Genomic DNA, 19,511 nt, shown 5'->3' on the forward strand with positions numbered 1-19,511 from the left:
GCTTTTAGTTTTTTTGACACAGAGTTTCTCTGTGTAGCCCTGGCTGTCCTAGAACTCACCCTGTAGACCAGACTGGCCTTGAAATCAGAGCTCCACCTGCCTCTGCCTCCTTAGTGCTAGGATTTAAGGTGTGTGCCACCACCACCTGACTTCTGTCACTATTCTTTTCAAGTGACACACTAATAAACTTGTCTATCCTATGACTGTACTTTTGAGGATCCTGGCTTATTCTGATGGTGGAGAAACTTCACCAAAACAACTGAATTCCTACTTTTTCCTCCCCCCCTCCATGATTTCCTACTTTTCTTTTAGTTTCTTCATTACTTTACATCAGTAGAAGGAAACATAAAAATAAATCTGCTCAAATACTCAAACCAAATGTCAGCAGAGAAATGAACGTTACAGAAAATCAAATGGGTCCTTTCCTAAGGCAGCATTCCAAAGATGGAGTCATGCTCAAGTGACAAGATCATGAGCCCGACCAAGGGAAAAACCAGACAAGTCTAAGTTGGGTATCTCCCAGATGACAAACTAGAGACAGACCTGGCCCTCAAGGCCCAGCAAAAGGAGTCCAACATCACAGCAGCCAAGGTTTTCACATTTGGGAGTGATCAGAAAGCTATCATTTTTATTCCAGCTTATCAATACAAATCTCAGAAAACCCAAGGAAAAATCGTCCATGATTTGGAGAGAACATGCAGTGAAAATCGGGTAGTCTTTCTGTTCAGAGGAGAATCTTGCCTAAGCCAGCTTGAAAAGCTGTATGAAAAATAAAGGAAAAGAGCCCCAGAAGCTGCATCCTGACTGCTGTGCATGATGCAATGCTTCAGGCGTTGCCTTCCTGAGTGAAACTGGGGGCAAGAGGATCTGGGAAACTGGAAGGATGCTGGCTTATAAAGGTTTACTGAGATAAAGTACATAAGAACAACATATAACACAGGGCTAAAACGTGTGTGTGTGTGTGTGTGTGTGTGTGTCTTTAAGAGTTCCCCAGAGCTTTGATATAAATATGTAAGCTGGCAAGATGGCTCAGTAGATAAAGGTGCTTGCTGCCAAGCCTAACAACTTGGCTTGGATCCTCAGAACCCACGAAGTAGAAAGAGAAAGAGAGTTAAACTTCTGGTTTCTTTGGAAAATTAGTTATGTCGCATGATGTTTTGCTGTGGCACACAGGTGAAAGGATGTTTTGCTGAAGCAGACACAGGTGAAAGGATGGTTTGTTATAGCAGGCATGTGAAAGGATGAGTGACGTTTAGAAGGAATATAAACATGACCCCACAGACAGTGGGAGCAGGAGCATTGGTCTGCTCTGCTTCACTTCGCTACTCTTCACTGACAGCACACATGTACTGGTTCACCTTACATTGCATTGTTGAGCTTTCTTGGTGGTGACTTGATAGAAACTTGACAAAGAATTTCTCATGAGGTTCCTGCAGCTTCTTGCTGCTTCTGTGACCCAGGCTAGTTGGTGAGCCTTGCGGTTTCTTCTGGATTGAACTGCCCTTGCTGATTCTTGTGTGATATCTGCTAAGTGGACTGGTCTGCAGCTGCTGAATCGTGAGTGGTGATTGCTGAATGGACTAGACTGCCACTGATTCATGTTAGTGTTTTGCTAGAAGGCTGGACTGCTGATATCCCAACACTAAAGATTGGACTCACCTCCAAAGAACTATTTCTAAAAAGGTCTACTTTCTCTGTGTCCTAATAACTTTTCTTTTCCCACTACCTTTGGTTGGGTGGTGGGATAGAGGAGAGGTTGAACCCTTATTAAAGTAGGTTGAGAAAAATATATGCCAACATCTGATCTTCATGCAAACTATGGCACACGCATACCCATACACTTGCCCACACACACAAACACACATACACACCTGGATGCATACATACACAGATAAATGTAATAAAAATTTAGTGATAACTAAGTATCATTCACAGGAAAAAAAACAAAGAAATAAACCACACGGGAATTCTATAACTGAAAAATTGAACTTACTGGATTGGTTCACCAGCAATGTAGACATGAAAGAAGAGCCACTGAAATCACTAAAGACCCGTGTACTGCATCCGTAAACCCAGCTGCTCATGTTACGGTAGGAGGACTGTCAGATGCAGGAGTGTGAGGCCAGACTGAACAACATTGTAAGATATCATCTCCTTTTCCCTAAAGCTGTATCATCTCACGTAGAGAAGAGTGGTAACAGCCAGAAACTGCAAACAGCATAGATGTCCCTCAACCGAAGAATGAATTAAAAAAAAATTCAGTTCATTTACACAATGAAATACTATGCAGCTATTAAACACAAGGACATCATGAATTTTGCAGGTAAATGGATGGAATTAGAAAATATCATCCAGAGTGAGGCAACCCAAAAGGACATGTATGATATGTACTCACTGATAGGTAGAATTAGCCATAAAGTACAGAATATCCATGCTCTAATCCACCAACCCAAAGAAGCTAAATAATGAGAGCCCAAGAGAGGATGCTTGAATCTCACTCAGGAGGGGAGATAAACTAGTCATCAGAGGTGGACAGAGGAGGGAAGCAGGTGGAAGAAGAGATGGGGAGGAGGATGGGGCAGCAATCAGGTGTGGGAAGAGCCGGGAGAGGGAGAGGGTTTGGAGAGTGAGTGGAAATTGGCAGCTGGTAGGGGGCAGGCACCTCTAGGACTTGTCAGAGACCAGGGATGGAGTTGGCTCCAGGGAGTCTCTGAGGGTAACTCTGGCTGAGACTCCTAGTTAGTGGTGAGGGATATGGAGCCTGAAGTGTCTGCCTCCTGTGGCCAGGCAGAACTCTCAGTGGATAGATAAGGATACCAACTCACCCACAAAACCTTCAACCCAAAATCTGTCCTTCCTACAAGAAGTGCAGGGACAAAGATAGAGCAGAGACTAAGGGAATGGCCAAAGACCAGCCCAACTTGAAACCCATTCCATGGGCAAGAACCAATTCCTGACAACCTGTTATGCTTGCAGACAAGAGTCTAGCATAACTGTCCTCTGAGAGGCTCCACCTAGCAGCTAACTGAAACAGATGCAGAGACCCACAGTCAAACATTAGACAGAGCTGCTCTGGAAGTGGGGAGCTGAGGGAAGTATTGAGAGACTGGGAGGGGATAGAAACTCCACAGGAAGACCAACAGAATCAACTAACATGGACCCCTAGAGGCTCCCAGAGACTGAACCACTAACTAAAGAGCATACAAGGGCTGGATCTAGGTCCCCCAACATATGTAGCATATGTACAACTTGGTCTTCATGTGAGTCCCCCAACAACTGAAGCAGGGGCTGTCCCTGCTTCTGGATCCCATTCCCTTAACTGGAACACCTTGTCTGGCCTCAGTGGGAAATGACGTGCCAGCCCTGACTTGATATGCCAGAGTAGGTTGGTTCCCAGGGGAGCCTCCCCTTCTCAGAGGAAAAGAAGAGGGTGTGGGGGAAGGGTTGTGGGGAAGAACTGGGAGGAGAGGGGGGGCTCTGGCCCGGATAAGTCAATAAATAAATAAATAAATAAATAAAATAATGGGAAAAAAGAAATTTGAAAATTTTGTAGAAAAATGAATAAAGTCTTAAACACTTTTAGGAAAATATCAACCTGTCTAAACTATATATACTAGAAGTCCCAGAAGGAGAATTAAGACAGGAAAAAATACTTTAAAAGCATGGACAAATTTTCCTAAAATTTAAGATGTGAAATCTCAGCAAACCCCAACTAGGATTTTTTGGTGAACACTGGCAAAGCCACAGACAGGCTGGATTTGGCTCAGGAAGATGAGAGGGGATCCCAGAAGCCTGCTGGCCAGCCAGTCCCGTCAACTGGTGATGAGCTTCAAGTTCAGTGGAGAGCCTGAAGAAGACACCAGACTTCCATTTCTGGCTTTCACACTACCAGTAAGAGTGAGTGCTCAGTGCTTAAAACCATGAAAACCTTAAGTTTAAAATGTCATAGAGGACACAGGGGCCCTGAGTGAATGTTTGCTGCTGACATCGACACAGCCTCAGACCCATAGGAAAATGTCTTTGGGGCAGGGGATGGAGGTGGGGGGAGGCGTGGAGCTCGGGTTCAGATAAATGGCAAGCCACCTTTTCTGGTCCAAGTGCAAATACTGATAGTATGTGTAGAAAATGTTAAACTTGCCTCCTTGTTCACCTGTATGTAATAACCCTGCTTCCTCTTCATCTGTAATAGCCTGCCTCCTTATTCAGCTGTATGCAATAACCTTGCTTCCCTGTTCAACTGGATGGTAAGCAGCAGCTTAGGTCACATTTGATGAATCTGACTGGTGAGGCTGTAGAGAGGCAGGTGAAGGCTTGAAAAGATAATTGAATTTGTACCCACCCAATTCTCAGTCCATGTTTCTTTTGTGTGGACCCACTGTGCTGTGTGACACAGCACACTGCCCTCCCCACCTTCACGGTTAATGGGCTTCTTGGCTGGGTGAGTTCTGTGAACGTGCAGTCATAATCACTGATCCCTCTGCATTTTAAAGTCTCAACTGAAGATTTGATGCAACATTTCGGAAAGATCACTTTTCTTGCTGTTTTTCCTTCTTTAAAAGTTTTACAATCTAGAACAATAGCCAGTGTAAATGATATGAATCATAGTCACCAAAAGAGCTCCTCCTGTGTTGCCTTAATTAGCCTCATTTTTAGAATTGCAGTAATACTTCCACTCCATTTACTGGTGCATTCTTTGTAGGCATTATTATGGTATTATGCTAAGGTACAGGCATTAGCCCCAGCAAAACCAACCGTTACTGGTTTTCTGAGTCTCTCTTTTTTTTTTTTTAAGATTTATTTATTTATTATATGTAAGTACACTGTAGCTGTCTTCAGACACACCAGAAGAGGGCGTCAGATCTTGTTACAGATGGTTGTGAGCCACCATGTGGTTGCTGGGATTTGAACTCCAGACCTTCGGAAGAGCAGTCGGGTGCTCTTACCCACTGAGCCATCTCACCAGCCCTGAGTCTCTTGAAGAAACCAAATAATATAGCAGCTGGATCTCAGCTTTGCTGTGATAATGATCACAGATCTCATTATGTAGCCCATGCTAGCCTGGGACTCTCTATGTAGACCAGGCTGGCCTCAAACTCATAGAAATCCACCAGTTTCTGCCTCCCAAGTGTTGGAATTAATGACATGCACCACCAGACGCAGCTTTGAATCTTTTTCTTATAGAAGTAATATAGCTCATTTGGAAAATTAGAAAATTAAGAAAAGGATGCTAGATATTATGGCTCACACCAGCAATCCCCACTCAGGAGGCTGAGGTAGAAGGATTGAGAGTTCAAGGCCAGCTTAGACTATATAGCAAGACTCTGTCTCAAAGCAAAACAGAAGGAAAAGGTGAAAATAGAAAAAAGGGGAGCAAGAACAATAATAGAACTTCTTGGGACTAGTGAGCTGCCCCAGTGGGTAACCCTGATGACCACACAAGCCTGCTGACTTGAGACCTGCATTCAGTCTCCATGATGTATGGTGGAAAAGGTCAAATCAACTCCAGAAAGTTGTCCTCTCACATTCACATGTGTGCTATGGTATGCAGGTGCTCGCAGGCACAAACATACAGACATTAATCAAAATCATTTACAAGTGTACACACAATGATAAATGTTGGCATCTTACAGTATTCTTTCTAGAATCTCCCATTCCTATGTATTTTGATGCAGTTGTATTCACAATGTATGCAATATGCTTTTTTATTTAACATATTATATGCATTTTTCATGTTATAGCATAGTCATCTAGTCATTATTTTTACTGGCTAAACTGTTTACCCAGATGACTATGGGCGAGTTGAATCAATAGTAGAACATCACACTCAATATTTAATCCCCAGTACCAAGGAAAAAAAAAAGAAAAAACATGTTATCATAAATTACCCATTTTTCTATTAATAGACATTTAGTTACGTTCATACCCAGCTGTTAGCCCGAAGAACAGAATACTTTAAGAACATATACTGGAAAAAAAAAAAACAGCCAGGCAGTGGTGGCGCACGCCTTTAATCCCAGCACTTGGGAGGCAGAGGCAGGTGGATTTCTGAGTTCAAGGCCAGCCTGGTCTACAAAGTGAGTTCCAGGACAGCCAGGGCTAACAGAGAAACTCTGTCTCGAAAAGCAAGAACAAAACAAACAAAAAAAGAACACATACTGTGTCCTTGAACAAGTTATTTGATTTTTAAAAGATGCCTACCTCATAAAGTTGTTTGGGGATTAAGTAAAGGTGTGTAATGTACTCAGCACAGTGGTTATGCTGAGCATATGGTTATCAATACATGATAATTAACATTAGTGACTATGGAATTAGCATTTTAATGTGTACAGCTTTTCATTTCATTGAAAATTTTGGGACTGAGTAGATTTTTTTAATTAGACTCCATTTATATTTTTTTGAAATTGCTTTTTTAAAAGTTATGTCAAGAAATAGTAGCATTAGTGATTCAGATGCAAGTTCCATTATACTTTGCTAGCACTTGGGAGCCACACCTGAAGACCTGTGTTCAGTCCCTGAGCCCTACCAGGTCGAAAGAGAAAACAGACTCCTCCAAGTTATACTCTGCAATGCACACATGCAATGCACACATGCAATGCACATATGCAATGCACACATGCAATGCACACATGCAATCCACACATGCAATCCACACATACAATCCACACATACAATCCACACATGCACGGGGCATGAGGTGCATGAATATAGCTGCAAAAGTAAAAAAACGAAGACAGAATAACTATTAAGGGGGTGTTAGAGAAATAGCTCAGCAGTTAAAAGCATTGGCTGCTCTTCCAAGGGACCTGGGTTCGACTCCTAGCACCCATGTGACTACTTACAACTGTCTTTAACTCTAAAAAAGTCTGGCTTCCTCCAGTACTAAGCACACACAGACATGCAGGCAAATATACACAAAAGTAATAATAAGGAAGCAAAAGAGCACAGAGATCTACTTATCTTAGTTTCTCTCGTCTTTAGTCAACCTTTATAAAATCTTCCCTAGTGTAAGGCAAATTTGGCAGCCAGAAACTCTTTAGAATGTAACAAAAGCTTGGTCTCTTCTGGTTTAATGGATAACTAGTGATTTATAAAACCACAAAATTCTTCTCTTTAAACTTAGGTGAACAAGCTGATGTAAGTCTGGATTTTCTCATTTCTGAAACAGATAACAGGTCTGATCTACCTCTCAAAAAAATGAATGATGTCATGTCTTGCTCAAAGAACAGGAGAGCTGGGCATGGTGGCTCTCGTCTTTAACCCCAGCCCTAGAGAGGCAGGAAAAAACATAGAGCTCTGTGGATTTGAGGCCAGCCACGTCTGCGCAATACATAGTATATTTCATGTCAGGCAAGGCTACCTAGTGAAACCCTCAAGGAAATAAAAAATAAAAGGGATTAGAGAAAGTTAATCATCTTAATTTCCATAAAAATCATCTTAATTTCTGGTTAAAATCTGATTGAATTTAATTATGCATCTTTTCACCAGAAAAATAATTATAGCCACAAAACTGCAAAACTTTAAAATTCTATCAGGCCGGGCGTGGTGGCGCATGCCTTTAATCCCAGCACTCGGGAGGCAGAGGCAGGCGGATTTCTGAGTTTGAGGCCAGCCTGGTCTACAAAGTGAGTTCCAGGACAGCCAGGACTACACAGAGAAACCCTGTCTCAAAAAAACTAAAAAAAAAAAAAAAAAAATTCTATCAGACCTTAAGTTATGAGCTTCTGTTATAGAGAGAAGAGGCTACAGCTGTAAGGGAGCAGCTGGTGCTGGGCAGGGGATTATTAGATAATGTCTCAGATTTATAGTTGTCAACCCTCTAAAATGTTCAATTGTAATACAATTTTATTCTTTGGATATAAGATTTAAAAATTCAAAGACTGATCACCCCGAGATTCTCAAAGCTGAACAAGCTTGGCTCAGTTAATCATTTCTTCTTGACTTTCCAAATAAACTTTCAAAATTAAATGGCTAGTAGAGGGAAGAAATCTGGGATTGTAACAGTTCATTAGAAGAGCTCTTCATTAGCATTCATAAGAAATCCTGGATTTAATCCTGAGCACTACAAAAATAGGAGGAAAAAGAAAAAGAGTCTCATTGATGGCAGAGCAAAACAGTCTTTACTCAGAAAGATGAGTGTTTTTATCTAGATTTTTGGAAAAATTTAAAAGATAAAATGTTTCTGACTTAGAAAAAAGTATTTTTAAAATGTCTCGCCAAACTGGATAGAGTTAAATTATGTCAATAAAAAAAATGGAGGACTGGGGATGTGTTCAAGAGTGTACCTCTTGGCATGTTGAAGGCCTTCCACCAAGACTGCGATAAATAATTTAAATGAAGTTAATTATAAACACAAGAATGAGGAGAAAGTATTTTCAAAATATAGGTAAGGCTGTGTTTGCTATCTGTTGCAGCACTAACTGGCAGGTTTCAGGAAGAACCGGAGAGGAAGGAGTTTCTAGAGCCTAGAAAGTTGGACAAACTGGGAGAATCATGTTTTACTAAACAGACATATGTTATAGAAGTAATCCAGCTGCTAATATATACACATATATGAAATGAAAATAGAATTACATGCACGTGTTATAATAAGAATACAGCGTTGAGGGGAGCAAAGGGATTCATCCGGCTGACATAAATAACCCAGTCACCATCCACTGGGAAAGGCAAGGCAAGAACTCAGCCAGGTGGGTATTTGGGGGCAGGAGCTGATGCTGAGGCCATGGAGGAGTGCTGCTTACTGGCTTGCTCCTTATGGCTTGCTTAGCCAGCTTTCTTATAGAACCCAGGACCACCCACTACGGGCATGGCTATCACACTTCGATCAGTAATAATAATTTTTAAAAAGCCCTACAGACTTGTCTACAGTCTAATCTTATGGAGGCATTTTCTCAATTGAAGCTCCCTCTGATGAATCTAACTTGAATCAAGTTAACATAAAACTACCCAGCACAGTGTCCACTGCTCTTAAAAGCCAAGGGGATTATTCTAATTGATAGGTGGCATTGAATCTGATCTTTGGTTTTCTTTTGTTCTTTAATTAAGCAAATAGGAAATAATTCATAGAGGAACCGAAAAGCACTAATAAACTTAATAAACAATTATATATTACAGACATAATTAACAAAAAATTAATTTGTTATATGATGAAGAAAAGAAAACTGAGAAATTCACTTCTCTGAAAAAAGGCAAGATTTCTAACCCTAGAGAATTGTGAGAGTGTTGACTTCTCTAAAGAAGAATAGATACATCAAATAGAAATTTAGGAACACATATTACACATATTTCAGAGTAGTTTATTTGACAAGCTCTTCCATTGGTGTTTAATGACATGTCAGTAATAAAAAACGGAAAAAATGTCTTCAGCATAGAAACAATAAAGTTTAAAAGCAGGACAGCAAAAGCCAGCGAGCCAGCTAAGTAGGTAAAGATGTCTGCCGCTTAGTCTGGAGCCCTGGGATTGATTTTTAGTACCACATACTGGAAGGAAAGAGCCAACTCCTGAAGGTTATCTTCTAACCTACACATGTATGCCATGGCATGTGCATCTCTTCCCCAGCACACGCACACACATACACACAATAAAAAAAATCAGGGACCTGGGTGTGGTGGCACATGCCTTTAATCCCAGCACTTGGGAGGCAGAGGCAGGCGGATTTCTGAGTTTGAGGCCAGCCTGGTCTACAGAGTGAGTTCCAGGACAGCCAGGGCTACACAGAGAAACCCTGTCTCAAAAAACCAAGAAAAAAAAAATCAGGAAAGCTGTCTGAAATTAACATAGAATAATGATGCATATCAACTAAAAGAAGAAAGGCACACTTGTGATTGAACGTTGAGACTATCCTCTGGATCACCACAAAAGCTCTGGGAACGTAGCTCTACTAGAGCCCTTAACACCACATTTTATTTTCAGAGCTGTCTTCCCTTCCTGTCACTTCACGGCAAGGAGACAGTCAACAAAAGTTTGCTGATTTAAAGCATGAATCGTTAGGAACTGAAAAAGGATAAAAAGAAAAGAAGCTGAAACAGGTAGGACACTAGGGAGTTGCCTTGGTCCACTGTTTATTAACCTAGAATAAAGTATGAGTCCACTTAGAGAAATATCGGAAGAATATCCAGACAGAAGAAGCCAAAGAGTGAGGACAGAAGGAGCTGGATTATTCCCAGCAAGTAAGGGATGAAGATGACAGTGTGGTCACACTGAATTCAGAGCTATACCTCTAATTTTGTAAAGATACACAATTCTGGACCCTGGTGATTAGTGAATCAGCTGCCAGGAGCTCCCAGATGAAGCTAATTAAACAGTATAAGGACAGTGGACCAATTTAAAGCAGTTTGCTAACAGTGTTACAGGAATGTTAAATAAATAATAATAGTAATAAAGACATAATTAATGGTGCATAAGCCAGGGAGCTAAGGGATTCAAGCCTTAGTCTTAGCCAATTTCCTTTGTGAGCTTCAGTGCGCAATTTATGCTACTAATTAGTATGAATAAAAAGCATTATGGAATGGAGGTTAGTATTATGAGCTCTAGCAACTGAAGAATGAAGCTGAAGTTGGCTACTAAACATGACTGGCAATTTTTACTGTATATTGATACATAACATTTCATATCTGCAGAAAGAGCCATTCACTCTGTATCACAATTATATAAAAATATATTAAACAAAGGAGTTTGAGCTTCTACAATTAACAGTTAAATCTAAGTCACCATGACACTATCTAAACTTTGTATTAGTATAAAAACGTGATTGTTTTATAAGTGGTACATGATGCCTCCTCCCTACCAGTAACAATGCAATAAACTGACTCCTTTGTTGTTACAGGCTTTTCATTTTTCAAAGCACTTTCACAAATATTAGTTGAAGCAGCCTTACCTATAATCTGCTCCTTGTACACACATATTAAGCATGAGTTGATATTACAGAAAACACTATCACCTTCCCAGTGCTCATTACATACTCCCTCTGTCTGTACGGAATTTCTTCTTCTTCCAAAGCATTTTCACACACGTCACCTGCAGCGGAATGATCTTTCCGTCCTTTGTAGCATCCCATGAAAACAATCTCCCCCCAAAAGCAACTGAGAATAATTAAGAGAGATGATTTGAGGCAACTATTCTGTGGTTCTTTTTTAGGACGGGAGGGGACTGGATTTTTGAGACAGGGTTTTCCGTAGTCTTGCCTGATCTCAAATTCACTAGGTAGCCAAGGATGTCTTTAAACTTCTCATTCTCCTGTCTCCACCTCTCAAGTGCTGGGATCACTGGTATGTACCACCATCTCCACTCATAATCCACAACTTTTAAACTGGATTCAACGCTCCCAAAGTGTTGGAAGCACAGCAACTCTTCAGGGTGGTAAGCTGATGCCTTTTCCCTTCAGGGTGGCTTAGGAGGCCTCAGGACAGGATGGCTAAAGTCTAAATGGGAACTGAGCTGTGGATATAGCTTAGATGGTGATGCTTCTCTGCAGTAAGACCCTTGCCGAGCATATGCAAACCTAGGGTTCCATCCCTAGTACCACAAAAAGTAATAATAGCATCTGCCTAGTGTGTGTGCAGTCCTGGGTTGCATCTCCAACACCCAAACAAAAACTCGGTAAAATTTACATTTTTATAATTAGAAAACCATGTTCACTGACTAATATTTTAAAACCAAACAACCACAGAAGATAAAAATAGAAGCACAACAGTTCTCAGATCATCTTGGTCCTTTAAAATAAATACAGATTATTCATAAGTCAAAGGAAAGAAGAATTCATTAAACCCACAATCATCAAAAGTTCCTAAACGGCAGCTGGCAAGACTAATCTGCTCAGTGGGTCAATGAGCTTGCCACCAAGTGTGACAGTCTGAGTCCAGTCTCCAGAATCTCCACAGTAGAAGGAAAGAACCAACTGCAACAAGTTATTCTCTAATCACACACACACACACACACACACATACACAAACACAAAGTTTTAAAAACATACTGATGTTGTCATATAATATAGAGAAAAATATTACTGTATTACTAACAGGAAAAAACATTTACAGTACATTACTTATCTAAATTTTATAGGAACAAATCCTCTTTAATATCTGGGAAATGTCTGCCTGAGTTGTACAGAGAATAGTCAGAAAATCTACAGTTACCTGGACGTCATGCCCATTCCTAAGTCTATTCCACTTTATTGCTTCAGTGGAATGTCAGAGAAAGGAGAGTATGAAGTATTATTACATGAGTGTCTGGGTCTGGAGAGATGGCTCGGGGGTTAAGAACATGTACTGCTCTTTCAGAAGAGCTGAGTTCAGTTCTCAGCACCTCTGTTGGGCAACTCATAAACACCAGCATCAGATCTGACTTCTTCCTCAAACTTTGCACACACCCACACCCACATGACATACACACCCACACAGAAACACACACATAACTGAAAAATAAATTATATTTGAAAACCTAGTGTTTCTCTGAAAATCAAACTTAAGTGGGCAGCCTATATTTTTATTTACGAAACCAGGAAATTCTATCATTTTGTTTTGTTTTGTTTTGTTTTGTTTTGTTTTGTTTTGTTTTGTTTTTGAGACAGGGTTTCTCTGTATAGCCCTGGCTGTCCTGAAACTCACTTTGTAGACCAGGCTGGCCTCGAACTCATAAATCCGCCTCTGCCTCCCAAGTGCTGGAATTAAAGGCGTGCGCCACCATGCCCGGCTGAAATTCTATCTTTTAGAATAAATCTATTTCAGAAAATATCAACCTCATTGACAAAGAGAGCTTTAGTCTCAGGGAAGTTAGGAATTGTTTACCTTGTAGAAACTTCTTGAAGTTCAAGCCACCATAAACACTTCTGGTAGAAGCAACTGTAAGAAAAGAAAAAAAAAAAGTGAGGCAATTACAAAGATTTGACTTTAAACAGATCAGTGGGACTCTGAAAATCTTGCATTTAGATACAGAATATTAAAGGGAGATCTTATTAATGAGTTCAGTATAAATAGAGGGCAAAAGAGGTATTTTAAGGTACAATGACTATGTGGGGGTTGACGATGCCACAGGCAGTTCTTTTCACCTATATTTAACACCTATAATCAACACCAGGACTGTTCCTTTAGATGTTATTCTACATGAAAGACCATGATTATGGGACACTCCAAACTGCAGCTATTGATCAGAGTACAAGATGCCAGTAACTAATGTTGACTTTCCTTCTCTTTTCAAGATCCCAGAGGCTGGCCCTCCCTAACCCTGATGCACAGAGAAGCTGTTCTCTCAATACACTGAAGTGTGAGCCTCTGTGATGAAAACAGGGATTGTCTTTTAACGTCTTTAGTGACTCCAAACAGAGAGCTCAGTGATAACTAACACTCCTCTCTCCTTTGCTTCAGAAATGTTAGCGGTTAGGCTTTTACCCATCAGATGGAAGATCTGACCATTCTAAAAGCAAAGACATAACAAGACTGATGTTGAACAAAAATGAGGTTTCCTCGACCAAGAGTCAGAAGAAAAACTGGAGGAAAATAGAGGGAAATTTTTAGAAAAGAAAATTGCAAAAATCCACTATCTAAATAATAGAAACTTTTGTAGAAGAATTGCAAGCAAAATGTACCACACCCAAAGGACCAGAGCTATATGAAAAGGCTGAGCACCGGGCACAATGGAGAGAAAGTGACCCGCAGCAAGGACAGCACCATGCATTGTCAGAACAAAGAGCAGGGACTGCTGGTTCTCAGCCACTCTTCCTGAGCACAGTTAGATAGACTATGTTTTATAGGCTCCTCTGCAAACACAGAGCAATTATGACAATGAGACTAAGTCTCGGCCAGAAGAACGGGAACAAAGGTAACCTGTGTCATTTCCAAGCCTATGCTTAATGATAAACCTGGTTCTCCTTCTCCATCCTTAGCTGAATGGGGAGACACTAGAGGATCCAGGGAAACATGAAGCCACAAGACTGAAAGGTCTTGGATTCTACATTTAAAAAAATCCATACACACACACACACACAAAACCTGGTGGTAAAATAAAGGAAAAACAAACATTTCATCTGTTAAGTCACTGAAATTTCAAAATTATCTATTGCATCTAATAAAACAAAGGTTTTTTAAAAGTATTATTATAAGCTTACAGGGAGAAAAAGAGAAATAGGTCATGTACAGGATAATTATAAAGACTTCAGGATTTCCAGTACTAACAGCTGAGTTACTAAAGGTATGGAATGAAGACATTTTCAGAAATACAAAATCTCAAGAAATTTACCTTCCCAACCCTCTTTGTCAGGAAGCTGCTGAAACCTAACAGCCACCACAACAGTGAGTAAGCCAAGACATAAAGAAATTGGGACTCAGAAAACAAAATCCAACACAAGAGGAAAATAAATCAAGAAACACTCTGATTAATGATTGAGAGAAGACCCCAAAATAAAGAGTTATGTATCAGCTACAGAAAGTACCAAAATTAGAACACGTTGGAGCCAGCATGGTGGCTTATGCTCATAACACTACCGCTCACAAGGCTAAGGCAGGAGTACTGCTAGGAGTTCAAGAACAATCTGGGCCACACAGTGCCAGCCTATCTCAGAAAATCAAAAGAAGAGACTGATGCTATAGCTTAGTAGGCAGAATGCCGCGTATAAACAGGTATCGTGGATCCCCAGCAGCACATAAACCAGCTGTGGTAGCACACACCTGTAACTCTGGGACTCTGGAAATAAAGGAAGGAGGAGCCCGAGTTTAGGGTTACCCCTGGCTATATTTTGAGTCAGATATCAACCTGGACCACACAAGGCCCTTTCTTTAAAAGCCAATAATAACAGCTGAGTGGCGGTGGCACATGCCTTTGATCCCAGCACTTCAAGTTGGCAGAGGCAGATAGATCTCTGAGTTCAAGGCTAACTGGTCTACAGAGCGAGTTTCAGGACAGCCAGGGCAACATAGGGAAACCCTGTCTCAAAAAAACAAAACAAACAAACAAAAGCCAGTAATAATGATGCCTTTTTAAAAATTTAAGGGGCTAGAGAGATGGCTCAGCAGCTAATAGTGCCTAGGGCTCTTATAAAGAAGCAGAGTTCAGTTCCCAGAAACCAAGTTCACAACTTCTATAACTGGAGCTCCAGAAGGCTCCATCACCTTTAGTCTCCTAAGTATGGACATCCACATGGACATCCCTACAAACAGAAACAAACAAAAAATTAAAAATAAACATTTTTAATGAAAAAGATAATACATTACAAATAAGTTTAGAAACAGGTAATTAAAAACAACCAAATATATGGTTAAAAGTATTAGTCCTAACGGGGCAGTGGTGGCGCATGCCTTTAATCCCAGCACTTGGGATACAGAAGCAGGCAGATTTCTGAGTTCGAGGCCAGCCTGGTCTACAGAGTGAGTTCCAGATCAGCCAGGTCTATACAGAGAAATCCTGTCTCAAAAACAAAAAACAAAACAAAACAAACAAAGAAAGAATAAAAGGAAGAAAGAAAGAAAAGAAAGAAAGAAAGAAAGAAAGAAAGAAAGAAAGAAAGAAAGGAAGTAGATCTCTTCTACATGCTAACACAAAACACTGACCACTTTAATAAAAAGCACATGAAACTATAATATACCAATTACATTTCTGGTTTTTTTTTTTTTTTTTGAGATAGGGTTTCTCTCCATAGCACTGGTTGTCTTGGAACTCATCCTATAGACCAGGATGGCCTAGAACTTAAGAGAGGAGTCTCTACCTCACAAACGCTGGGATTAAAGTATGTGCCACTGTTTCTTTAAAAAGCCAGTTAGTTGTGCGCACATACACAGAAAATCTAGAATACTAATAACTGAATGTTAATAATTATTGTGATAAGTCAAATAACTACAAAGTCTTGCTCTCCAAATATGTTTCTATAATGACACACTATGTCACGTGCATATCACCTTTTTTCTTGATAGATTACAAACATAACTACATGAAGATATATAAATGCAAATGCCATCTATGCCTGACATGCATCCATTACGCTCAAAATGCCCATGCAATGGGGTTTGGGGGTAAAAATATACACCGCCATTTCTTTTCTTTTTACCCCCCCCTTTCCTTTATTTTTGCCCCTTTTTTTGCAATTGCCAAAAAAGATAAAATCGATATGATTTTGTTGTGAAAAAGATAAAACTAAGAGCAAAAGTAAAATTGTTTTTGAGCAATTTTAATTTAAGAAAGCTATAGTCCTATTTATCTTCCCTATATTGCACACTTACAAATCTATTACCGAATACCTATAAAAGTCATTTTGCTTTATAACTACACTAGAAATGAGACAGTGACAAACTGAAATTTTTATACAAACTATGATATGCCTCACAACAAAACAAAACAGATAATTTACTTACTAGTTATTATACAATGCAGAGAATCTGGCAGGTGCTTAGAACGTAACGCTTCTATGGAAATCACTAGCTGCCCATCCAGCAATGTTCCCTTTGCTGTTCCTGCCTCACATTTCCAGTGAATTATTAAATATCTTAAAATCTGAAAAGAGCACAATTCAGATAAAACATAATCTTTAAAATCATGGTCCTAAGCAAATTTGTATGATACAGTTAAAACTCTATTATAAAATACTGTAGTTCTGCTTATGAGATGACAGATTTACATTTGCTCAGATCATGGCATCTAAACACAAAAAATATGCAAGTAGACAGTATAATTCAATATTATGCACACCAAGACAGGAAATTAAGAAAATAAGTTGCTGCTAGGCAGTGGTGGTGCACGCCTTTGATCCCAGCACTTGGGAGGCAGAGGCAGATGGATTTCTGAGTTCAAGGCCAGCCTGGTCTACAGAGAGAGTTCCAGGACAGCCAGGGCTATACAGAGAAACCCTGTCTTGAAAAACAAAAAACAAAACAAAACAAAAAAAAGTTGCTGGGTAAGTTCACCTAGAAACAAAAATTTTTTTAAAAATGAACTGCAATTTGTTTTTTTATTTTCTTGCCCAAATAAAAGCCAACTATGGAAAAGAGTGGTATCTAGTTTTGAATTATCTTTTTCATTCAGTAAATCAACATTTTTGAACGTCAAAATAAGATAAATACTTAGCTATGTTATTTGTGAATGTTGGAAAGGGACTGTAAGTTAAGAGTACTTGGCTGTTCTTGCAGAAGACCAGAGTTCAGTTCCAGCACCCACAGGGCACCTCACAACTTGGTCTCACAATGTGAGACCAAGCTGGCCTCAAACTCACAGATCCATCTTGCCACTGCCTCCTAAATGCTGGGATTAAAGGCATAAGTTACCTTAATGGCCTAAAAGTCTTATTGTTATGTGTATGAGTGTTTTGTCAGTATATACATACATTGACCACATGTTTGCTGCTCATGGAGGTCAGATGGAGCGAACTGCCACCAGGGTGCTGGGATTCAAACTTTAGAAGGCCCCAAATCAACAAATCTCTTAGCCAACACCTTTTTTTTTTTTTTTTTTTTTTTTTTTTTTTTTTGGCAGGGAGCTCTGAGTAAACAAATTTGGTAACTAAGATTCCAATTCGTACCATAAATTATGAAGATGGTTTCTGGACACTTCTACAGCCTAACATCTTCCTTCACATTTTTCCTGTGCTCTCTCTGTTCAGATTTTTTCCAGTGCCTTTATGTGTAATGATAGCAGTTGGGAAAAGAATACTGACTAGTGGGTGAGTCAGAGCCCTGGGTTCCATCCCAGGTTCTGTCATCTTGTTAAATCTAATCCCCCAACTTCCTTTGACGATGACAAAGAAGACACCAAGGACCAGGAATATTCTAAGTTATCTCAGAACCTATAATTCTGTATTCATTTGTGCAGTGTTCTTTAGAAGGCCTGGAGTTAAGTGTCCCATTAGGTAATGGCTGCCAAGTTCAGCAATGGTGCGAACACATGTAGCTAGCTGGCCCAGGTATTCATTCAATGCCATCTTCCAGAACTAAACAGTTCCCCGTCCACATGTATAGAAATGTGTATGTATGTATGTATGTATGTATGTACGAGCCCTGGATTCAACCCTCCACACCTCACGGTGGCTGCCCCGAGAGCATATCACACCTTCTCCTACAGCTTGGTGTCCCCTTGCCTACCACCTGATTCCCTGATCCACCCTTCCATGATGGCACATTTCCTTCTCACCTTTCCAACTCCCCTCTCATCACTGGTGGATAGAAAACGCTAAAACTCCAGTTGGCCAACCTCCAAGCCCCCTCCAGAATCACCCCATATTTGGCATCACCATAGTTGGTGACCTTTCAGGTCTTCGGCTTTAGGTGGTGATGTTAGCGCACATACAGGCAAAGCCCGGAACACGGAACACATCGGTTCCTCAGAAAGGACCCACGAGGCTGATGGGTGGTCCTGCACCTCATACCTCAGGCCCTTCCCACAGTCCCAAAGAAAGAGGGATTTTAATTTTTTCTAGCCATTCACGGCATTTTCTTCTCCACCTCAGGAATTGCCAGATCCCTGCGCCCAAACTTGGAGGATCTCCTCACAATGCCCTCCTCTCAGAACTGTCTTTCTCTCCCTTCCCAGCATCACCTCACAGACAGCCAAAGCCGTCCTCTCCATTCTGTAAGGAGAGCGGCTGCAGCTCTGGGACTGCCAGTTGGTCACAGCCTCCTCCTCAGCTAGGGCTTCGACCCGGAGGGCGCCCACGCCGGGCAGTCCCTTCCCGCCTGACCGCGCGTCCGCCCCGCCCCCAGCCCTCGCGCCTGCGCACTGCGGGAGCTGCCCCAGGCGGCCCGCATCCGTAGGCGGGTGGGCGGGAGGACAGGTGGCGCATCTGCCAAGGTTGGAGGCGAGCCGGGAAGAGGCCGGGCGGCGACTGCTCCTGAGACTTTCCCACGGTCTCGCCAAGACACGGCCCTCGGCCCTTTTCAAAGCGCTCTGTCCGCCCTCGGCGTTTTCCAGGGCTGCTCCCTGGAAAGCCGCGGCTGCGTAGTGCAGGATTCCCAAGCTGGCTCTAGACCCCAGATGGCTTTGCCTTCTGTTCTGCGGGCGGTGCCTGGGACCAGGCTCCACTTCCCACATCTAACAGAGGGAAATATGGGTGGCCAATTAAAACTGGATTTTAGGTGAACAACCTTTTTACCCCGTATTATGTGTGCCTTGCAATAAGATTTGGAACAAATACTAAGAAATTTATTTTGAAGTTCAAAACTGCAGGTACTATATTGTATCTGGCAGCTTGTCCCCAAGCTTCTCCCCAGTCTATTCCAGGAGGATCCTAGGAGCTTCCCAGTTCCCACCAGACCCTTTCTTCCCCCACGTTTGACTTCACAGAACGTGTGGCTGACAAGCAGCTCTGAGTGTCTCTAGCTGGAAGCAAGGGAGACAGTCCTACAGGCGCAGAACGGGTTTAGTGAGGTGGACTTAGGCTCACAACTATCGGGAATCTGACAGATTGTCCCTTGGGTTGCCAAAAGAAGATGCTGGTTTGAGAGATTCTTGCCTGGCAACGAGTTACCCAAGGAGAAGGGTGGAACAGGGCGTTGGCCGCTTTCCTTTAGAGAAAATTCTTCCTCTGCAGAAGCTGGGATTA

General features: G+C 41.3%; 1 protein-coding gene across 7 annotated transcripts in view; it reads right to left on the reverse strand.

Annotated features, from left to right (window-relative positions):
* Window positions 1-19,045, reverse strand: part of Gm960 (predicted gene 960) — a 72,980-nt gene extending 53,935 nt beyond the window's left edge. For 3 of the 7 annotated variants that reach the window (XM_011248638.3, XM_011248637.3, XM_011248636.3), the window contains exons 1-3: window positions 18,509-19,045; window positions 16,336-16,474; window positions 12,784-12,837 (exon numbers count right to left, since the gene is read on the reverse strand). In XM_011248638.3, the coding sequence (XP_011246940.1) occupies window positions 12,784-12,837; window positions 16,336-16,474; window positions 18,509-19,000 (685 nt within the window). In that variant the 5' untranslated portion in view covers window positions 19,001-19,045. The remainder of the gene's footprint in view (window positions 1-12,783; window positions 12,838-16,335; window positions 16,475-18,508) is intronic. The other 4 variants (XM_011248634.3, XM_011248635.3, XM_011248639.3 and 1 more) reach the window with 4 other exon arrangements.
* Window positions 19,046-19,511: the final 466 nt, after the last annotated feature.

Source organism: Mus musculus, chromosome 19 (genome assembly GCF_000001635.26).
Source record: "Mus musculus strain C57BL/6J chromosome 19, GRCm38.p6 C57BL/6J".
In the NCBI taxonomy this organism is placed as follows: domain Eukaryota; kingdom Metazoa; phylum Chordata; class Mammalia; order Rodentia; family Muridae; genus Mus; species Mus musculus.